This window comes from Perca flavescens, chromosome 16 (assembly GCF_004354835.1).
Source record: "Perca flavescens isolate YP-PL-M2 chromosome 16, PFLA_1.0, whole genome shotgun sequence".
NCBI classification, from domain to species: domain Eukaryota; kingdom Metazoa; phylum Chordata; class Actinopteri; order Perciformes; family Percidae; genus Perca; species Perca flavescens.
In genome coordinates this window covers 24,600,004-24,621,741 of record NC_041346.1, presented here as the reverse complement: position 1 = coordinate 24,621,741, position 21,738 = coordinate 24,600,004, and the positions used below count along the sequence as shown (strand labels likewise).

The 21,738-nt window shown below is 41.2% G+C and overlaps 1 protein-coding gene across 1 annotated transcript; it reads right to left on the bottom strand.

The window, feature by feature from the left end:
• Window positions 1-568: 568 nt before the first annotated feature.
• Window positions 569-20,983, bottom strand: agpat2 (1-acylglycerol-3-phosphate O-acyltransferase 2 (lysophosphatidic acid acyltransferase, beta)). Its single transcript, XM_028602051.1, has 6 exons — window positions 20,552-20,983; window positions 9,779-9,912; window positions 5,677-5,852; window positions 5,360-5,455; window positions 1,441-1,513; window positions 569-1,293 (listed from the first exon to the last, which is right to left on the bottom strand). Exons 1-6 carry the CDS (start codon window positions 20,725-20,727, stop codon window positions 1,136-1,138), a joined length of 813 nt encoding a protein of 270 aa, XP_028457852.1. The 5' UTR covers window positions 20,728-20,983; the 3' UTR covers window positions 569-1,135.
• Between the last annotated feature and the right edge of the window lie 755 nt (window positions 20,984-21,738).

The window sequence follows — 21,738 nt, the reverse complement described above, 5'->3', positions numbered from 1 at the left end:
AAAAATTAAAATAAAAAAAGATTTTCTGATGTAGAAATAAATAGAAAGCAAAAAATACATAGAGAAGACACTTGTTGCTCAATGCTGCACGCAGGTTATTTCAAATCTTTTGGAAAGACGAACCGAATTAATGAATGAATGAATGTACAATGATACAACCACAATGCACAACATTGAAAACTGAGCGGTCCTATTAAGTCCAGTAATTCAGTACAGATGGGGGTGCTATTGTTATTAAACGCTGTATCTTGTAATCCTGAACTCCTTGCTTTCTGACATCATGAAGTATGTCATGGAGCTATCGGTCATCGAGTTGAAAAGCCAATAGGAATATAAAGTTGAATTCACAGCGACAGAACTTAACAAGTCCATGGTCGACCGGTGTCAACCGCTCACCTCCACACACTCCAAAACTCACGGAGACCCCGCTCCTTTTGTCTTTAGGAAAGAGACTGGAATGCAGAAATGGGGGGAGAGAACACACAAGAAGGAAGGAAGGAGACGGGGTACGTTGAATTGTGAGTGTGTGTGCATTTGCGTGTGTGTGTGTGTGTGTGTGTGTGTGTGTGTGTGTGTGTGTGTGTGTGCAAGAGCATCCAAGGAGAACTAAAATAAAGTCATTTATAAAACAAAAGAAAAGAAAATGCAGAGGAGTACCTGCAGAACAGAAGGCAGGTGGAGAACAAAAAGGCCAAAAAGAAACCGTAGAAAATGGTGATAAAGTAAGACAAAAAAATAAAATAAAAAAAAGCCAGGCTTCCGAAAGCCAGAGAGCAAAGCAAAGACGAAGGTGGACAGAGCCATCCAAAAAGGCATGCATGAAGAAGAACACACATCTATACTGTTTTCGGCTTGCCGTCCGTCACTCCGCTCACGGCGTGCAGAGCGGCGCCGCCGCCGCTGCAGACACAGTGAGGGTCGGGACTGACTGGCTGCGTGGTCAGGCCAGAGGCAGACTGGACCAGGCGTCAACTAGACAAGAGATTTCATGACAAGAGGCCAATGTCCTCTTGTTTCCTGGCCAGGTAATGGGACAACCTGGGGAGATCTGGGGGGAGGGATGGGTCTCAGACAGGGACATAGAGAGAAAAAAAAAAAAAAAAAAAAAAAAAGAGGCGCGAGCATGGTAAATGTTTCAGTGCCGCGACGGCCCGTTGCTCTGGGTTACGGAGTCAGAGATAGAATGGAAGGCGGAGCACATCAGGTTGAAGGATTTGTCGGAGAGGGATGAAATATCCTCCGACGTCATCCCCTTTGTGTCGATCTTTGGAAGGATCTTCAATCGGATGGTCCCTACGGAGGCAAAAAAACAAAACCCCAACAAGGTCACTTTCAGAAGTCTCATGGAACATCAAGTAGCCCTCTGCATAGAGATACAGAGGACTGCTGGCAACTGACACACACACACACAAAATTACGAGGACAATCAAGCTGAGTTACCCGAGTTGAACTGCTTTTCTTTCCTTAGGTAAAAGTTGCTGTATGAGGAGAAAACAATGGGTATGATGGGGACCTGAAAAAGAAGAGAGGAAAGAGTAAAAGATCAAACAGACAATCCCGATACATTAAGATCACGTCCTCATTTTCATGTTAAAGCTAGAGTGCGTACTTTCTGTCGCCCCCATGAGGAATTCTGAGTAATGACAACAACACTGTCGGCGCATCCACATGATACAAGCCTCCTGTGAATTGTGCATGCGCCCCCACCCCTCCTCCACGCAGTTGCTAGTATGCAAGGAGGACACGGAGGATTAAAAAAAAAACATGATGGACTCTTCAGAAGAGGTCATTATTTTCACTTGAGTTTCTGCGCGGGAAAATCAGACGACAATCTTCTGAACATAGCCATACTGAGAAATCCAGAGAGAGTTGTGTGGAGCTGATAGTCTTAATTAGCTTTGTAGCAACTCATTTGGCGATGGCTTGAATGTAACGGACGTTCATTAATATAAAAAATTTACGCGCTAAAGCTTTGTGCACACATCTAAAATAATCAGACTCCTAAAATTTACATCCAGTAGTGGAAGCGCTGCTGGGTCTCTCTTGTATTCAACTATAGGTGCTCTTTGGTTATTACAGGTGCACTGTCTTTTATATCCCATGCGAAGGGCTCATTGCATCCAAAAATTTGTAAAAATGCATGTTTTCTTCAAAAATAATCCAAGGCACTCCGTAGGTCTTGTACAAAACTTAAAATGCCTTCATTCATCATCCGCAGAAAATTACCCCGATGAAGACATGTGGGTCAAAATGCGTTGGTCATTTTAAGTTTAGCACAAGACCTACGGAATGCCTCGGCTTATTTTTGAAGGAAACATGCATTTTGGAATTCAGATCAGTTTCTACTCAGCACTGAGCCCTCCGAATCTTTACTTTGGAACCTTTTCCTTTCTCTTAAGCCAAGGCCAAAAAATGAGAAACAAACAGACAGAAATACTTGACTGAACCAACATCACATTCCCTCTCCCTCTCTCTCTCTCACACTCACACACACTATCAGCACGACACTAGCAATCTCCATCTCCTCCACTAATAGAGGCCGAGTTGCATCTATCGAGGCCCCGAGTGGCCCCTTCAACGGGACCGGCTGAGCCAAACGTGGCTCCCCCTGGGGGCTGTCCTGCTTCCACTCAATCTGGCCGGCTGGGTACAAATGAAAAAAAAGGTTACGCTATAACTCAGCAGAAGCAAACACATAGGAGGTAGAAATAGTCCATGTCCACACGCAAAAAGTCTCAAGTGTGAAGCAAAGCCAACAGGAGAAAACCAAAAACACACACTGTATTCTCCAGAACCCAAATGAAGTTATTCCACCACCTCGCGCCAACACGCACAACAATTCTAAATCAAGCAACACGCAAACACTATTTGTATAACCTAAGTATGTAAGAGCAGACTGAGCTGTAGAAAAAAAAACACAATAGAAAATGGGTTTGCTAATAAGGAGCAGCAGGGCTTTATTTGTGTAGCCTCTCAGCCTCCGTGCATATCTGAACCAAACTGATATTAATCTTTAGCAGCCAGTAACACAAAAAAGGGCTCACAAACGCACACCACAACATGTTTGCCTGAAGCTGAACCACGTTGCATTCGACAATGCTTTTTTAATTCATCCCACCTGTCAGACCCCCCCCGAGTGTGTGCTACGAAACATCAACTCAAGAACAGAGACCTCCCACCAATATGCATGAAGAGATAGAGCTCAGAAATCGCACACAGCTGAGCTGCCAATTACTGTGGAGTCGTTCTGCGAGAGTTACATCATGCACGACCAAGGACGATTTCAGAGGAGACCGAATCAGGAATGTCACAGTGAAAGGCACAACCAAACTATTGGGACCGTTTCAAAGCGTTCCTTGCTCTGTTTGTATATTGGATATGGTTAAATCATAATGTTGTCTTGTGCCATATAAGGTTTCTAGCTCCCCCATGTGTCTAGAATCAGGACATTGCTTACCCCACTCACTTTTAGGAGACAAATGTTGGCAGAAGTCTCCTGTAAGACAGCCAGCATCATCACAGCTCTTTTGGCCAGCATAGTTAAGTGAATGAACAGGACGAGAGTGTACATTACAGTACATGAAATGTTGACTCAATTGATAGATAGATAGATAGATAGATAGATAGATAGATAGATAGATAGATAGATAGATAGATAGATAGGGCTGTCAAAATTAACACAATAATAAAGAGTTTGCAAATTCCTTTTATACCCAACTAAACTGTTGTGTGATTTAAAAGTGCTTTGCATGTACTGTCTATGTGAATTGAGTTACCACAGGAGTAGGTCAAGCCTTTGATACCACTTGAGCATTACAAATGAGAAAACTATCCCTTTTAAAGTCCATTTAGAACATATACAATTTTTTTTAGATTAATCGCGAGTTAACTACAGACAATCATGCCATCACTCGTCATTAAATATTTTGAAGCTGAAATATGATGTAGCATTTTCAGGTTCGTACTTGTATTGTGTGTTTGTACACATGCTTTAATGTTCAAAAAAAATACTTTAGTTTTCTCATGCTGCCCATGGCTGCTGCACATGTATTCACCCTCTGTATGATATGCGCTGTTGGAGTGCCTGTCTCTTCGAGCCCCCCCCTCTCGAAAAAGCCCAGTCTGTTCTGATTGGTCAGCAGTCCGCATCTCACTCCTGTTGTTGTCGCCGTACAGTCGGTATCTGGCTTCAACAGAGAATACTGCAGGACTTTGGTTTCTAAACCTCTATTGGTGCTTTTCACGATACAAATATGACACAGGACACGTTTCAGCAGCAGTGGGACACGGAATTGGGGAAAAATTTTAAACATTGGCAGCCAAGATTACAGATTTAACAGATAGCAGATAAAGGCTTCTGAACAAAATATTACATAACCAAACATGTTTCAACGGTGATGTGACCCAAAATAAGGGGTGATAAAATGAATCAATACATCGCGATGCGGACCTGGACGATTCTGCATCGATGCAGTGACAGACCATAATCAATCATTATTATATATATATATATATATATATATATATATATATATATATATATATATATATATATATATATATATATATATATATATATATATATATATATATATATATACATATATATATATATATATATATATATATATATATATATATATATATATATATATATATATATATATATATATATATATATATATATATATATATATATATACATATATACACACACACACACATATATATACATATATATACACATACACACATACATACATATATAACTGCTTGAATTTCTTCATGAAGACCATGTGTGGCAATATATAATATTAAGAAGGCGACGCATCGTAATCGAATCGTGACGCCAGTGAAGATTCACACCCCTACCCAAAATTGGGGAGAAATTACAAAATTGGGAGCCAAGATTACATCTTTCACTGCCATTAGCATGTTGGCATGTGACAATGTTAACACATAGCTTAAAAAATAAATTAAAAAAAACACTCCAGTCCTGCATACCTGGAGCAGATGACCAATCATAGAATTCTCTATGAGATGAGAGTAGAAAAAAAAAAAAAACAGAAAGAAACCACAGCGTTCAGAACAGTGGGAAATCTGAATGTTTTAGCTCACTGGGATTTCTCTGAAATGCTCATACCTCATTATTTGAAGCTCTGGCCACGTTTAACATGAAAAATTTGACATAACATTATTGATACGACAGAAAATACGGAAAAGCATAATAGTTCACCTTTAATTGATTGACAGCCCTAATATAGGATATAGACATGATAGCTGGCACTTGCTCTACTCAGTACAAAGACAACCCAAAAGAAAGTGAATTTCCAATGGAGATAAGAGGAAGACTACTCACTTGTGCCTGCACCGCCAGGTGGAAAGCCCCTTTTTTGAAGGGCAGCAGGCCACCTCTCTGGTTTCGCGTTCCCTCTGGGAACACCCACAGACGGATCTGTGGATGTCAAAAGGCCAAGGGTGGGAAAGAAAATGAATAATCATCCCATGTCATCTCTGTCAAAAACCAGAAGCCAAGTTAAGTGCAGAAAGAAAAACAGAGTAAAATGAATGCCATAAAAGCATGGATGTCAGCACTCTAAACCATTTCGATCGCCACTATCTCCTTCTATACATCACTGATAAAAGTGCATCGCGTGTTGACAAGAGTCACATTACCTGGTCGTCCAACATGGTTTTGGCAGCGTCGGCCATGACATTTTTGGCGTCGTTGGTCTTCTTGCGGTTGATAAAGACAATGCCACCCAGCCAGCAGACGAGACCTACTGTGCCGGCGTAGATCAACTCCTTCTTGGCAATCATGGTGCAGCGGTCCGGTAAGATCTCCATCAGGCCTGAGAAACAGAGGAAACATGTAATACAGTATTTCATTTTGAACAATGTGTCCTAAATTAGAACCACTAATGTCAAATACTCTTATAACAAAAATGTGTTCCAACACATTATAAACAAGTATAATATATGTACATGTACACACACACACACTTCAAAATCAAAAGATGAAAGAGAAGCAAATCTGTAGTTTTGTTCACATGAGCAGTATTAGTCTTTCCAATATTTGAGAAATAAGACATTTTCATAGAAGAAGTTGGCTAATCTGTCATTATGTGGCCACTATTCTAATAGCCTAAAGCTGGTTTGCTTCACCATTGATCATTAAGCCTGAATGATATATATAATTGAGATATAACTGAGACCTTGAAGTATGGGGTCTCTAATGGCGTTTTTCCATTACATGGTACCTGCTCCACTCGCCTTTTTTGGTTTTCCATTATGAAAAAAAAACAAATTCCCTGGTACCTGCCGACAGGTACTTTTAGTTGCACCTGCATCAAGGTTCCAGGCGAGCTGAGGAGATACCAAAAGGTGACGTGAAAACCTGCAGAATACCTATTGGTCAGAGAGAATCGTCACTAATCACTGCGTCATCATTGCTAGCGACAGACGGGGGTGTCCTGAACAAACCCGCCATTTTTAAATAGTTTAGCCAGCGCTGATTTTACTGCTGCCTCCAGCTTCTTTTGAAATAAAATGTGTCTTCCGGCAACAGCCACATGCCGAGAGTCAAAAACAACACACCTTCGACGTTCTGTGTGTGTGTGTGTGTGTGTGTGTGTGTGTGTGTGTGTGTCGCATTTGGTCACGGCAGTTTCCTGCAGCGTCGCTATGATGACCAGCCATGCTCGCCTCACGCATGAGGCGGTACTAAAATCTGCAATGGAAAATGGAGGACGGGGCACCGCGGCCATGTCGAGTAGTGCTGGTACTAGCAGTGGGTAAACGCAATTAGTGGGTGTGTTCAAAAAAAAAAAAAAATAGTCTACACATATAATAGGTTTCTGCTATGGCCAAAACCTGGATTTCATCAAGCGTAAAGTCAGCTGATGTCATCCATGTGATGTTGGGAAATAAATGTCACTTTATTGATTTTAGTTATCTCCAAGAAGAGCGCTTGCAATATTATAAAGGCATGTTTGATTAACCTTTGTGCAAAGGCAGCTGAGGCAGAAGATAAGAGCAGTGGTGCCATGTCATGGCAACTTTATTTATATAGCACACTTCATACAATGTAAGCTCAATGTGCTTCACACAAAACAATTATGAATTAAATAAAATAAGACATGAGAACTTATTTGAATAAATCTAGAAAGATTCTCTGCCCACCGACACACATACCCAAAGAGAAAGCTTTGGCTGGTATAACACTATAAAGTTACGAGCCAATTTGGCCGGTGATGAATGAAGCGAAGCGTCCGTTTAAAATCGGCAGGCTGCAGAAACAATCCGACAAGTCAGCGTTTACAGATTGGTCCGTTTTCCGGCAAGAAATTTGGGTCGTTTGGTGTGCGTTTGGCTTGGAAACGAACGGAACTGCGCGAAACAAACCAGAGGAGATGAAGTTGATTAAATGCTATTAAACCCCATCCCTATTACATTCTAACTAACTGCCTGCTGAGGAGATTTTTTTTGTAGCTGGGTTGTAATGATTTCATTAATTGGATTACCACTCTAGCCAGGGTTTAAATCACATGCTGATTCCTTAATGTCGTCGTGAATTATGAATAATAATTGGGCTTATTGTCAAACCTTTTTTTTTGGGGGGGGGGTTTGTAATTTGAACCCTGGCTCTGGTCCGATGTGTGTGCGTTGCGGTCGTGTTCTGTGTTTCCTGACCCCCCCCCCCCCCCCCCCCACCCCACCCCCATGTTGCGGTCGTGTTCTGTGTTTCCTGACCCCCCCCCCCCCCCCCACCCCACCCCCCATGTTGGCTGGTGATTAAACAAGTTCATTTAAAGCCCTGGTTGTAGTACATCTTATATCATCAGGTAGTTTCTGCAAGAGAGTGGGTCCATAATTACCAGATTTATTACTGATCATGAGTACAGTTGGGAGACCAGTGTCTGATGATGTAAGAGTTCTGGAGGTTGTGTAAGCAGTGAGCAGGTCCGAGATGTATTAGAATTAGTTAATCAATTCTGTATTTTACGGAAGCCATAGAAATGATGCAAGTACAGGAGTAATATGTTCGTTTAGTTTTTTCCCCCCAGGGAGTACTTTGGCTGCATCATTTTGAATCAGCTGGAGCCGACCCAGTCTTTTGAGTAGACGAATTGAGTGAACCATATTTTTCAGTGTCTGTGTTAAACGCACACAATCAGTCAAGTGTGTGAAATAAAAAAGGATGGCAAACAGCAGAGCAAGTAGACGAGTCTATGCTGAGGTGAGAAAAACAGAGCTAACAGAAGCAAATTGACACCTGAAAGAGTGCTGGAAACCGAGCTGTGGAGGTCTCGTCACATCAGCTCTAGGATGAGCAGCTATTAATGGCTGCGCGTAGCGGTTGGCATGGCAACTTGGACGCCAAATCAGACTCATGCTGAGTTTTCTCAGCACTAATTAGATGCCTAATTCTCCCCCTGCTGTCACCACCCTGGCCCTGAGCCTGCCCTCATCACTCACCGGCACTGAAAAACACCCTCTCCCAGGCACTGATGGAGAGAAACCATACCTCTGCTAAATAAGTGTCCTCAAGAAGAATGAGGCAATGATAAAAGACATGACCACACATGCCCATGCAAAAATCACAGGAGATCAGATTGAAACAAGAAACAAAATCTTTCTACGTTTCCCTTACTCAGTCTGCGCCAATTTGAAATGGTATGCCGTAAATTTAAACCAGCTTTTATCTCAGACTGGGTGATGTGAGGTCAGCAAAGCTCGTATAATCTTACATTTGTGCACAGGTTTTAGCAGGACTATTGCTTAACCTACACTGCAATCTGGAGATGATGACTAGGTCTTCAGTAGTCCCGATTGTTACTCCGGAGTCTGTTCTTGAACGGTTTGGTGGTCGATCCGAACCAGACGGTGATTATGTGATTAGTGGCCAATGTAAACAGAATCCGGCCGGGTCGCATTCCTGCTCCACCGCGGCTGTCGGAGACAATCCTGCCCTCTGTAATCTCAAACTGTGTTTTAATGCAGCCAAATTCACGAGTCTTCATTTACACATTTTCCTAACGGAACAAGTATGAAATTGAATTGCCCGCTCATAAATACTGTGTTGACCAGCAGTCATGACCAAGCTGCTGAGTTGCAGATAAAATCATTATGTTATGATCATGATATCATCAGATAAGATTTTCGACGCCTTTTTTTCCACAGTTTGTTTTTGCTTTTTCCAACGTTTTAAAATTGTAAAATTGTTCTTCTTTACATTTTCAGCGCTTATTTCTACGTCCCATATTTTCTGATATAAAACAAAAAACTGAAAACGGGTCAATTTGACCCTAAGTCAACCCAAGGGTTAAAATGTGTGATGACAAATATTGAGGCAACATAAGGTTTTCATATTAATTACAGCCCAAAAACCTCAGCTACCACGACAAAAAAAAAAAAAAAAAATGACAGAATTGAGGCTGCTGAACAACAGATGCTCGGCTTCTGAAACGTTTCCTTGTCGGCTGTGTGGCAGCTGACACTTCCACACTACTAAGCCGACTAAGCCGGAGTGCACCCGGGACTCAACACATCCAGATGCTGTGTACATTTATGTGCAGAGAACAAACAGAAGGTTGAACTGCCTCAAGGCATGGTTTTCTGTGTCACTTTGTCAGTGAGCTCATCCAGGTCAGCAGTCGGCGCGCTCAAAGCAGGCCCGTCATCAGGGTCCACCAAGTCTACATGCAAATCTTCGTGCAGATCGGATCAAAAATATTGATTCTCATACATAAAAAAAAAAAGGTAGTACAACACCCACCCAAAACATCCAGGGAGCTCTGGTGGTTGGAGATGATGACGTAGGGTCCCTCGGTCTGCAGATGCTCCCAACCGCTCACATCAAATCGAAGGCCCAGGAAATACTTCACATGACGAACCAAGCCGCGGATAATCCTGGGGAGAAAAAGGTTAATTAAAGGGCTGAATAAGTATAGGTTACTGTTCAGTCCTGTGAGTGCAGCAGGCTACATGTTATTAACCAGATGCCTAGTATGTCAAAAGGTTGCAGGTAACAGTGGAATTTATAAAGCCTGTTAAATACTAGGGTATTACAGTACACTGTAAGAATGCCAGCTCAAACTTTGAAAATTTGACCTAAATTGGACAATCATAAATGTCTTAAAAATATCTGGTAGATATACCATACTCCTCCAGTAAGAACAAGGCTCCGATAAGCTTTGAGAAAGAATGTCCTACCATCCCTGTCTGCCTCTGACACTGAGAAGAGAAAAAAATAAAAAATAAATAAATACACACAATCAAAGTTATGACGTCCCAATGTAATTCCATGCTGCCAATCTGGGGATTGATCAGATATGATCAATACCTTTTAATACTAGATGTCTGAAACTAGACTCTTAAACGTGGGGTGACAGTCCACAGTAGTTCAGTGGCAAGGCAGGATTTTTTTGATTTTTTGTTGAGTCGACTTCACTTTCAGTTAAGTAATTGCATATGTTATGCTTTTTTAAATATTTGGTATAATAAGCTGCTCATTATCCAATGTTAACACTTTAAATTTTTCAAAAACCTAAAATAAAGAAATGATAACACTATGGTATATACATCAAGGTTTAAACTAATGATCATTTTCATTATGGATTTTTTATTTTTTTATTTCAAAACATGTCAAGAGGATGCCTTCAATTGTCTTTTTGTATTCAACCAATAGCTTACATTTCAAAGATATTTGGGTTTCTATCATATATTCCAAAGATAAACATCAAATTTGAGAGCATGGAATCAGTGAATATTTGACATTTTGGGTTGGTATTGGTATCGATTCATTGTTGCAGCTCTAACGGACTTATTTTTACAATGGAACATCCATATATAGCTGCATTTGTTTATTTTTATTGGCCAATAGAGAGGGTAAAGCCTCCACTTTATTTCTAGCTTATACAGTTGTTATGGCTGATGATGTGTCAAGTATTAATCTTTGGGTGACATGGGTGTTTATTAGGAGACTCTGGCACAATGAGTGATACGCTCAGATTACAGTCATTTGATTTAATGTCATATCAAGTTACTCAATGGAGCTGCAAGAACTGTGTTCAGGTGAAATATTCCTAAACCATTTAAAAAAAAAAAAAGAAATTCTCACCAGTGTATATAGCCTAAGGTTTATGGTCTTCAGGTCATGGTTTATCTTTAGGGACTTATAAAACTCAACCTTTGTAGAGACAAACAAGATAACAGTTCAGAACTCTGTTGTGATTATAAACTAACAGGCTCAAGGGTGAGACGCGTGTCACAATCTGGCCAGGCAAGTTTTACATACTTTTACTTCCATCAAATGAGATCCTTTCTCACCAAGTTCTGACATCTACAGTATGGTATTTTCCCTTTGGCCCCTATAACACTTTCAAAAGCCAGCCTTGTCCTCAATCAATACACTTTCTCACCTCAAAACACACACACTGCCAATACGGCAGTACGGCTGCCAATTTCCAATTGATCTGAACTCTGGTGCTGATGTTCAAGGCTGAAAAGAGAGCCTTGGCATTTTATATCCAGGCCAACTCCACATAACAATCAGCTACTTAAGGCTCCATTTCTTAGCCTTTATTTTATCCTCATTCAATCCTGACTAACCAGTTTTCCCTCTTGGAGCCAAAGGCAGCAGTATGGTAGTAACAACATTGTACAAAACTGCTGTTAAACTACTGTCCCACACAGTGCTATATCTGAATATACTCACAAATTGGCAAGGGGTGACGAGAAATATGGTGAACTCAAGCTAGCCCTGTTGTTCATGCTAGCCTCAGCAACAAATGTTTGCAATTTGAAAATGTGAAGATTGGCTGGACACACTCAACGTTGAAGTTACTAAGAACTCAAAGCGATAATCCAGAAAGCTGAGTGCAGAGAGCAAAGGCTTAACTGTCCACTTGACATAAATGATTTAAGCACCCATACCCCATGAAACGTCGCCTTATATTCTCCTTAAGCAGCAGCGAAATACAGATTCCATGACTGGGACTTCCTTATTAGACGCATTATGTGAGAGTAGGGATGCTCGAAAGGCACAGTTCAGATGTGGGCTCTTTTTATTATGAGAAAGCTCAACAAAAAGAAACTGAAATGTAGGGATCCTGAAATAAAAAAAAAAGAAATCTTGTTCAATGTCATACCCCTCTTTCTACCCATGTTTTCTGTGTGTGTGTCTCTCTCTCTCTACACTGTCAAATAAGACAAAAAGCCAAAAGATGCAAATAAAGTGAGCAAGTTTAGAAGTGATAAAATAATAAATACTGAAAACAAAACCTGTATAAATAAAAACACAACCCAATCATAGAAATACCACATCATTATACCATGATCAAACAGCCACAACTCACCGTTCAAATCTGTACCTGATTTTTAGAAGCAAGAATTTCCTTTTATTTTTCTTCACAACACAACTCGCTTCTGTCACACCACCAAGTTATGGTAAATGACCTTCCCTCTTACCCTACAGTTACATTAGCTACAAGAGACCGAGAAAAAGGCTGCCATTCATTTTCAATGGGAGTGGCCGTTTGCCAGCAACAAGCGACGAGCTTGCCGCTGCCACGAGCAAGGCGGGGCCAAAATAGACAAGAAGTCTGTTTTATGCAAATGCTGAGTGATGCGACAAAGCCACTGCCAATCGGAGTGAGGCAGCGTGACACATGTACGTTGGTTGCTTGAGTCGAAGAAACTCATTCAAGATGGCGGAAACGCTTTAGGACATCGTATTACTGCATATATCTGATAAGTATGGCATTTTATCTCATATTTTGTTACGTCTATCGAGAAATAAATACTTATTAAAATCCCAAAACATCGTTCTTGTGGCTTGACAATACCTCTGAAGTGACTTTTAAGACGAGCTTGAAGGTAGCACCAGATAATTTCTGTTTACTGTTGCCAAGCAACCAGGAGTAGGCTAGGCACGCCCAGGAGCGCCCACCAAGGGGGTAAGCTTCGCTTCAGAACTCGAGCCATCATGGCGCCATTTTGTTGCTAACTGGCCATCACCTCCTGTTAGCATTCTGCTGACCGCCATTTTTTTTTACGTCACTTGACTGCGAATAACTTTACATCTGAAGCGTTTAAAGACTCTATTTGTCCGTTGTTTAGTTCCAAAGAAACACAACAATGTATAAAAGGCTCCATTACCTTGTACCTCACGTTATGGCTCCGTAGCAGACGTTTTTGTAAAAATAGGCTAACGATTGTGTCATAACCAAGTGACTTACTGTCGCATAGTAGAGGAATTACCGTATAGTACAGGAGAAGCTCGCAGGCAGTTTCGACTTACATGAGATGTTTATGTTTAATTATTAATGTTAACTAGCATGTTAGTGATCAATAATTAGCCTGTGCCCATGTTATCTCCTTACATACACCTACAGTCTCCGTATCTGTAAGATTGGGAATGATTGAGATTTCTCTTGGCACAGCTACCAGAAGACTTACAACTTTCAGACACGTTGCTCACGTCACATTCGCTCAGTTGGAGGCTGCGCAGTAAAGCTGGCCATCACCGGAAAAGTGCTTCTAATAGCCTTCACTGGTCTCCGTCCAGAGCAACGGGGTCTATTGGTCCATTATATACTGTCTATGGCGCCCACAAGCGAGTGCGTGTCGCTCTCTTCTTCTTCTGTAGCTAATGGGACTGTAGGGTTAGGTAAAACAGCAGCGTCATTCTCTGCCTCACCTTCTTCAAACAAATGAATCATATCCCCTCTCAAACTTATCCCTCCTTTTATTGTCTGACTATGCACCCATTTAAAAAAAAAAAATAATGCCTTCTACCAATCTCCAGCTTTAGCACACAATGCATGTCCAATCATTTCCAATATTCTGTCCCAAATAAAAGGGGACATGAAAGACAACAAATCCCCTCCACGATTAAAATAAAAAATTATATTTTAGTTTGTTTTGATGTTGCTGAAACAATGCCCCATGAAGGTGAAGCATTAGGGACGCTCGGATTACTAATTACGTGATCAGCATACACCAATGATAAATTATTTATTTAATTTTAGATATCTTTTGGGGGGTGTATGTATGTATGTGTGTGTGTGTGTATATATATATATATATATATATATATATATATATATATATATATATATATATATATATATATATATATATATATATATATATATATATATATATATATATATATATATATATATATATATATATATATATATATATTAACCTATGTGTGTTAATTGTATAGCCCACTTGTTCTTGATAGGCTGCAAACAATTGTTCTATATCTATGATGCTAGCTACCTTCATATCTTAAGCTAAAAGTTAGGGCTGGGAAATATTGAAAAATGAATATCTCTATATTTTCAATATCTCGATATCGATATTCAGACGATATTTTTGAAATCCTTCTAGAAGTTAAAAGAAGCCCTGTTCGGAGGCTATTTTGGTGGTTCTCTTGGGAAAATGTACAAGCAAGATGAAATCATAACCATAAACTCTGTTCTTTAACATATTGCACACAACCATGTCCTTATTGGAAGCAGTCCTGGAGCTGGGACAGGGCCGGGTCAGACTAGGTTCTGATAGTCCTTCTACTTGGCTGTATAGTCCTTCTGACCGGGACTTATGCTGGGATCAGGAGTTGGATGTGATCTGACTGGCCCAGGTGAGGGAGAGGTACAGTTCTGTGTGCTTTTTTGATGTTAGAGTATACATGGTCTAGTGTGTTCTTCCCTCTAGTAACACAATCTACATGCTGGGAGAAAGCTGGAGGGGAACAGACTTTAAGGACGCCTTGTTAAAGTCCCCTGTATCCCGTATCCAGGTGATCGCACTGCAGTTTGTTCACTATGGTTAGCAGTGAACCAAACTTGTGCTAACGTTAGCATCGGGGGCTATGTAGACGGCAGTGTGCTGTTTTCGTAGTAAATAAAATGGTCAGTATATTACCGACAGGGCTCCAGGTCAGGTCAGCCGTGCTGGGCAACGATCCTGCAGTTGGTACTCCATTCATTTTGCACAAAAATGCAGTCCTCCGCCTCTGGTCGTGCCGGAGTTATGTTCTCATTCTGCCGGTAGATAGCTAGCTCGGCATGCTAGCGCCGACAACAACCTGGAGGGCTCGGTCAGGCTATTTCCTCCGGGATGTTATGAGCCGCCTGGAAGGCTCTCGTAACGGCTGTGTTTTATTGTGGTCCTGTATTGATTAGTTCAGTGTGGCTGTACGTACTTGTATAAATATACAGCGACAGGAGAGCCGCTGGACAATCGCGCACCATCTTTGTTGATATGAATGAACGTCATATCACACAGGTAAGAACTAGTAGCAGCATACTCTCGTGCGGGACGATCGTGATTTTGTACAAAAAATACAGTCAAACAAACCCCTACAGTATTAAAATCGCTACATAAAATGGTTTGGAAGGTTATAGTGTGCGTTATTTGTTTTCTCTTTAACTTCCTTCAGCTCTTTTCATGTTTGGGGGGTCGGATTGTACAAATTATGAAATATTCGATATCCCAATTTTGCATATCGTCCAGACAACAATTTGGATATTATCGTCTAAACGATATATCGCCCACCTCTACAAAAGGTCAATGATTTGGGCTACTACTTAGCCTACTGCAGGGCTATTGAGGCCACACCCACTGCACAGATCATTTCTAGAATCCAACATTCTACAGCAGATTGAAGACCGATTGAAGACAGTACTGCATTTGAGCCCAAGGACTACATCCCATCCAAATTCCCATAATTTCCATTAATTCCCATGAAAGTTTCCAAATTGGAATGTTTCCAAATTTCCCCAGCTAAACTTTCCATAGAAAATGTCCACCCCTTTGCATGTCTGAATCAGCATTGCCCATTATAATAAAGTAAAGACAGGAGGGAAAAGTTGAACCAGGGAGAATTTAGTAGTGGCATATTAAATAGCCACTCCTCTTTAAAATGATTTTCTTATTAGCTTTTGCATGATATACTGTACATTAATGTTTTAGGATTACCCTACCAACTCTTGCCAAGCTTGGGTTTTTTCACTATTTGTAAAATGGGCTGGGTAATGATGAACCAGCATAGAAAAGTCTTCCTTCTATTTGTGGTAATCAAATCAAAGCGATTTTATTTACTATCCTTGTTCAAAAAAGGTCAAGCTCACGATCTCAATGGAAGACAGGAGAAAGCTCATGAATCTATGACTTGCGCTCATTACCTTGTGCCTCTCTCTACCTAATGCAATCATCTGTTGACGCCAAGCTTGCCTTGCATATAAATTATAGGCTACGTTTAATTGGTGTACTATAGTAAAATAGCTAACCTTTCAACCAGAATACGGTCTTAAAGGTTATCTTTCAACACAGCAGTACTGTGATAGCACACTCAGTCTAGTGCAAAAGCCATTGGTTATGCAATGAGTCAGCCAGTGTTGCAGCAATTGTTCAAGGGGAATACAATGGCTTCAGTTGGATTCTCTTCATGGCCCATCCTCTAAGCTTTTCCTCTGGTTCATTTCATTATCAATCTTTAAATAAGTTAATTTTCCTACAGAGCATAATGACATTTTGAGTGATGGGTTATCTGCATAGGTTCAATGAAACCTGACTGCTCATGGATTCAAAGGTTAGCCTGATCGGTTATCCCTAAACACATTATACCAACAAAGATACCAGTGCCAAAGCTAATTCAGGGGGTAAGAGGTCAGAGATTTGTTCACAACAGGGACATGGTCATATGATCCCAATGACATAGCAGATGATTAATTCAATCAAAGAGGCAGGGAGTGATCAAATTACTGCAGACCGCAAAACTGGGAGTCTCCCACGGATGTGAAAAGCCATTACACAGTATGAAACGTGAGCAAAAGCAATTGTGACTGAGAAAACTAAACCTCTGTTCTTTATCGGTTGACATAAGACAGGGCTCCAGACTGCGACCGCATTTTGCAACCAAAATTTGAGACTGTGCGACTGAATTTTAAATCCAGCCTCACGTGTGCGACCAGTAAATTTGCCCCCTTTTCATTTTTTTTTACACGTTAAACGCATAAGCGGTAAACTTAAACATGGAAGGGGCAGGTCAATGAATCCGGAATCTGTGGCAGGCCAATGAGTGTGAGAAGGATGGGGAATGGCCACTGTAAGTGGCTAATGTGTGGAGGGGGCGGGTCCTAGAGATAATCAAGTGCGCGTAAACGTCTGTGGGAAGGAGACAGATATCCCAACCTGCTACGTGCGTCTGAACAATAAGCAAGCAAATTATTGACTCGTTCTTCCGACCTGTGGCTAGTGTGCTAGTGCCAGAGTCTACAGTGTCACAGTCGGATGATGAGTCAGAGGTTAGTGTGGCGAAAGAGGCCTGAACCCATACATACTGTCATGACGGCGATGGTGTGGTTGGTTTACCTTCTATGTTGCATCTTCAAAAGAGTACAATAAAATGTGACACTGAATTTAAAACAGCACATTGTAATTTCTGCATCTATTATCAAAGTATGTATTAGTAATAGAGTGGAAATTTGTAGAAATGTGAATATTTCGTTAGCATGGTGATTTACGGTATGTGCGCCCCTAAATTTTCTAGTTGCACTGCTAAAATTTTCGGTTGGGGGCCACGGTGCTCCTACTGAAAAAAAGTTAGTCTGGAGCCCTGTAAGATCCTACCTAATGATTAATGTTAGCCTGACATCATCATACTCCGATTCTAGTCAGAATATGAGTCTGATACTGCTCCATTGGGCTGTGATTATGGCCGTGTTTCAACCGAACCAGTAAAGAAAATGCCTCTGCACTCAATTGGATAGAGCTACAACCAATCAGAGCAACAGAGACAGACGTCAAAGAAGCTGCAAGTCAAAGGCAGGCTTCGACAGAGCAAAGGCAGGTTCTCTGTTCCTCTTTTAAAACGAATGCGCTGTCGATATCTTCTATAACAGACACAAAGGCGTATCTACACATCTCAATTCTCCAGCGGCAGCGGAATTTGTAAACAAATTCAACCCAAGTGCTCTTTGGTGACGTGTCTCGATTACATTACTGGTGATCATCTGTCCCTCATCGTATAAAGCCCGCCCTGACAATTTGATTGGTCAGAACAGCTCTGGTTCGAGCATAGTTGCTTCACAACGGATCGAGCGCAGACTGAACTTCCAGACCTCAAATGTTGTGGGCGGGGCTAAATTTGGCTGGCATCCAGGCTGGATTAACATGGGATCCGTGGCCAAAAGTAGACAGACATTCACGTACTGTAAGTGACAGGTCAAACTGTGTCTGCAGAATGCACAGACACAAACGATACATTGAAAACCAACAAGAGTGTTTCAGGAAATGCAAGCACAACATTAACAGTGACTTGAGTTCCATGGATGCTGTTTACTGACTGTACATGCAGAGGCCTGTTCTGGCCCACCAAAGTTTACTGTGCTGCATTCAAGTCTTCAGAGGCAGCTGTGAAGCAAGTAGTCAACCCCAGAATGCAGGCCTTTGTTTACCCGTCTGACAGCAAAATCCCTGTGACAGACTACTCTGTCCTTGATGACAGCGCTTTTTCTGCCAGAGCTGGCTAGTGTCTAAAATGTGCATCCAACAAACTATTCACTCCCCGTGCAAGGTCTGACCCCGATTCAGTTGTTTTGTCACAGTCAACAGGTCTAGATGACCTTTGACCTGACAGAATGGCTCACTGGTGCAACATGACACCACCGCCACAGCTAACATGACCGCAAAACAGTTATACTTAGAGCAGTGAGGCAGTAAGGTCTGCTGAGATCAAGGCCAAGTGAAGTTGCATTGTGGATGGGCCTCATAACTATGCAGTAACCCAACTCTAATCAAGGGGAAACTTGCCATCTGGCAACTGTCTCTTCAGAGTAATTACTCGAATGCAGTCACTCGTGTCCAGCAATCTATCCTCACCATCTAGCAGGTTTAACCACAATGACAAAAATGAAGGCGTATTACATTTCAATCCTAACAGGTATCAGTTGACCTGATCGTGTGTGTGTGTCGGGTATAAAATAACATATCTCCTCCAGTGGTAATGTTAAAGGTCCAATGTGTAGGAGTTTCTCCCATCTAGCGTTGAGATCATATAATCGCAATCAACTCTCTCGCGCCACGCAGTTCAAAGTACGTATTACAGCCAAGGTAGCCATCACGCGTTTGTCTCTTGCTCTTTTCAATATCCTTTTTCTTTTTCTGGGCAAAGAAGAAGAGTCCTGTTTCTGAAATTTGGATTATGAATACGTGTGGTCCTCCATGTTTCCTTCTTCAAACTTGCCGGGGCCGGGAAGCGACGATACCCATTAGCAGCACGTTTATCATGTGACAGCGAAAACGCAAAAGGCGGAGCAGTATGTCCTGTATGTCCCTTACCGGCTAACCCATTTCAAGATGGCACATGAATATGGAGAGTCTACCCTAGTTCATGCAAACTGAAATGTAAAATTTCAAGCAAATAGGAATACTTGGAATTGATGGTAGTGGTCAATATTCATTGATAGGACAAGTTTGTGAACGGGCAACACAGATTTTGATAATAAAGAACTAAACACGTTACACACTGGACCTTTAAGGGGTCAGCCCTAAAGAGCCAATATCCTACAGTAGCGCAGAGATGGAAAAGTGACTGATGGAATGGCACTAGTAGTACGCTGTATACTATAAGCCAATCCATAAGGAATATTCTGCCCCCTACATCCAGTCAGCCCCTAACATATCAATACACTGCCACCACCACTAACGTTATAGTACTATAGCCTTTATGAATGGAATAAACCCCTCATTCATACACTTTCAACAAAAAGTGAACATTAAAAAAAAGGTCCATAAATATAGGCTTTATTGCAGGGCTATTGTGCTGTATTGCATATTTGCATAGGTCTAATTTGAACGGGGCGGGCACACTGACATCATTTGCATTATTAACATTCTTGAACTGATTTAGCAAGCGTGATTTCCATCAAAAAGCTGCCATAAAAAAACAGCTCCGCTACCATAACGTAACTAGCAAAACAATGAAAGCCTTGTGATCTTCAGTGGGCAGACTGACGTTAAAAGTGCTCACCCCGTGTAACTTGGCTAATGTCAGGCATTTACTGGAGGGAAGATACATTAGCAGACATTCTTACAGAAGATGTCATTACCGTTATCTGAGGCTAGTACTGTTTTACCCACATCGAAACAAGCCCCAACTTGCATCGCTAGCACTTAACATGGACGTAACGTTAAATGTTAATGTTAGCATTCTTGTTTTCAGCTAGCGTTCACACATTCCTTCTGCCAAGGTATCTAGGGGGCTAATGTTAGCATATGTATGATTAAAAATGCATCAAGCATTTTTTTTTTCATTTTAAAATGCCAGACAAATTGGTATACTAGAAGCTCCCTGGCGTTACAGTGGCTTTATGTTGACATACTTGGCTACAATAAGACGGGTAACGTTTCTTTATCTTAATGTTTTATATAAACTACGGCTGCTGCTGCTGCTGCTAGCCAGCTAGGAAGCTAACGTCGGCTAGCTGTCAGACGGCGCTGCCAGCGACATTTATTATGCAAACAAACTCACCTCATGTTTTCAACGTCTCTGCCGCCGCTTTTCAGTATACACAGAGGAATCGCAAGCAGCGCCAACGCCATCATCCAGGCGACGTAAAAGCACTTTTTGAAATAAAAAACAAACGTGCTGCTGGTCCACAGCACGAGCGGAATCAGCAGCAGCGCTATCATCCATAGCCCATCCATAGCGATCCGCCAGAGAAAGTGACTGCCAGCTAAAACACGCGGGTTCTGAATAAGGAAGCCTCGAAAACACTGGCCAGCCTACAGTGCAAGAAGGAAGGGAAGCACCGCGACGCTGACAACCATTACACAGTCAGAAGTAGACCTTTAAAGCACCCTGTCAATGGCAGTGCTTAAGCTCTGGCTGCCCCAAAATGATCATGTATCGCGTTGCTCATCTGTTGCTAAATGGCATCATGCATGGATGTATTATAAGGCATCATGAGGTGGAGTCAGTCAAGTCGTCATCGGTTGTGTTTTTTTCCATTTCCGGTTGCTGGACCACTCTGATGTCACGAGCTACTTTTTAATTTAAATGTTTTATTTTATTTTATTTTTTACTAATTACAGTCTACAGTAAAGACCAACAGTTCTGTAAGAAAGCCTATGTTTATGTCACAGCCTGTATGAGATTAAATAAAATAACTGTTAAAGAGTTACATAATTTTTCTCCACAATCACAGCTCTTGTAGTATATTTGATTTAAAGTTTTGTGACCAAAACATTTAAATTTCAGTCTGCTATAACAAGCAATCTTTCCACAGGGTTATCCTTATGAGACCAGTTTGAGAGCCGATTAAAGCACATGTTTAATTGGATTAGCAGTGATAATCCAATCTTTAGCTATAATCTGACACTGTCCAGTAGCCCTGACTATGAAGTTTCAGCCATGTCGAAGAGCTTTACTTGACATGATTTGGAAGATTAGGATCAATCAATCATTAATCCTGATTTAATATGCGCAGTGATCCTAATCATTGGCAGACTCTAAACTTGACATCTGTCTACTCTTTCAGAAGCAGTAACGAGACTAAAAGCAAATAATTATTTTCAGAGTGAGGTTACAATAATAGAAATATCAGACTTTTTTTTAGATTAAAGCGCATTTAGAATCATATGGCTTTTTTGTTTGTCTGTATGGCCTGGAATACAGACAGGTGGACAATACTTTGTACAGGATTAAAATGATAACAA

What these genes read in the sequence shown, in the direction of transcription:
- agpat2 (XM_028602051.1), bottom strand. Translation starts at nt 20,727, where the DNA reads ATGGATGGGCTATGGATGATAGCGCTGCTGCTGATTCCGCTCGTGCTG. An exon ending in AAACCATGTTGGACGACCAG is followed by an intron (nt 5,456 to 5,676) that starts GTAATGTGACTC and finishes TGACATCCACAG; the next exon opens with ATCCGTCTGTGGGTGTTCCC. An exon ending in AGAAAAGCAGTTCAACTCGG is followed by an intron (nt 1,294 to 1,440) that starts GTAACTCAGCTT and finishes TTGCCTCCGTAG; the next exon opens with GGACCATCCGATTGAAGATC.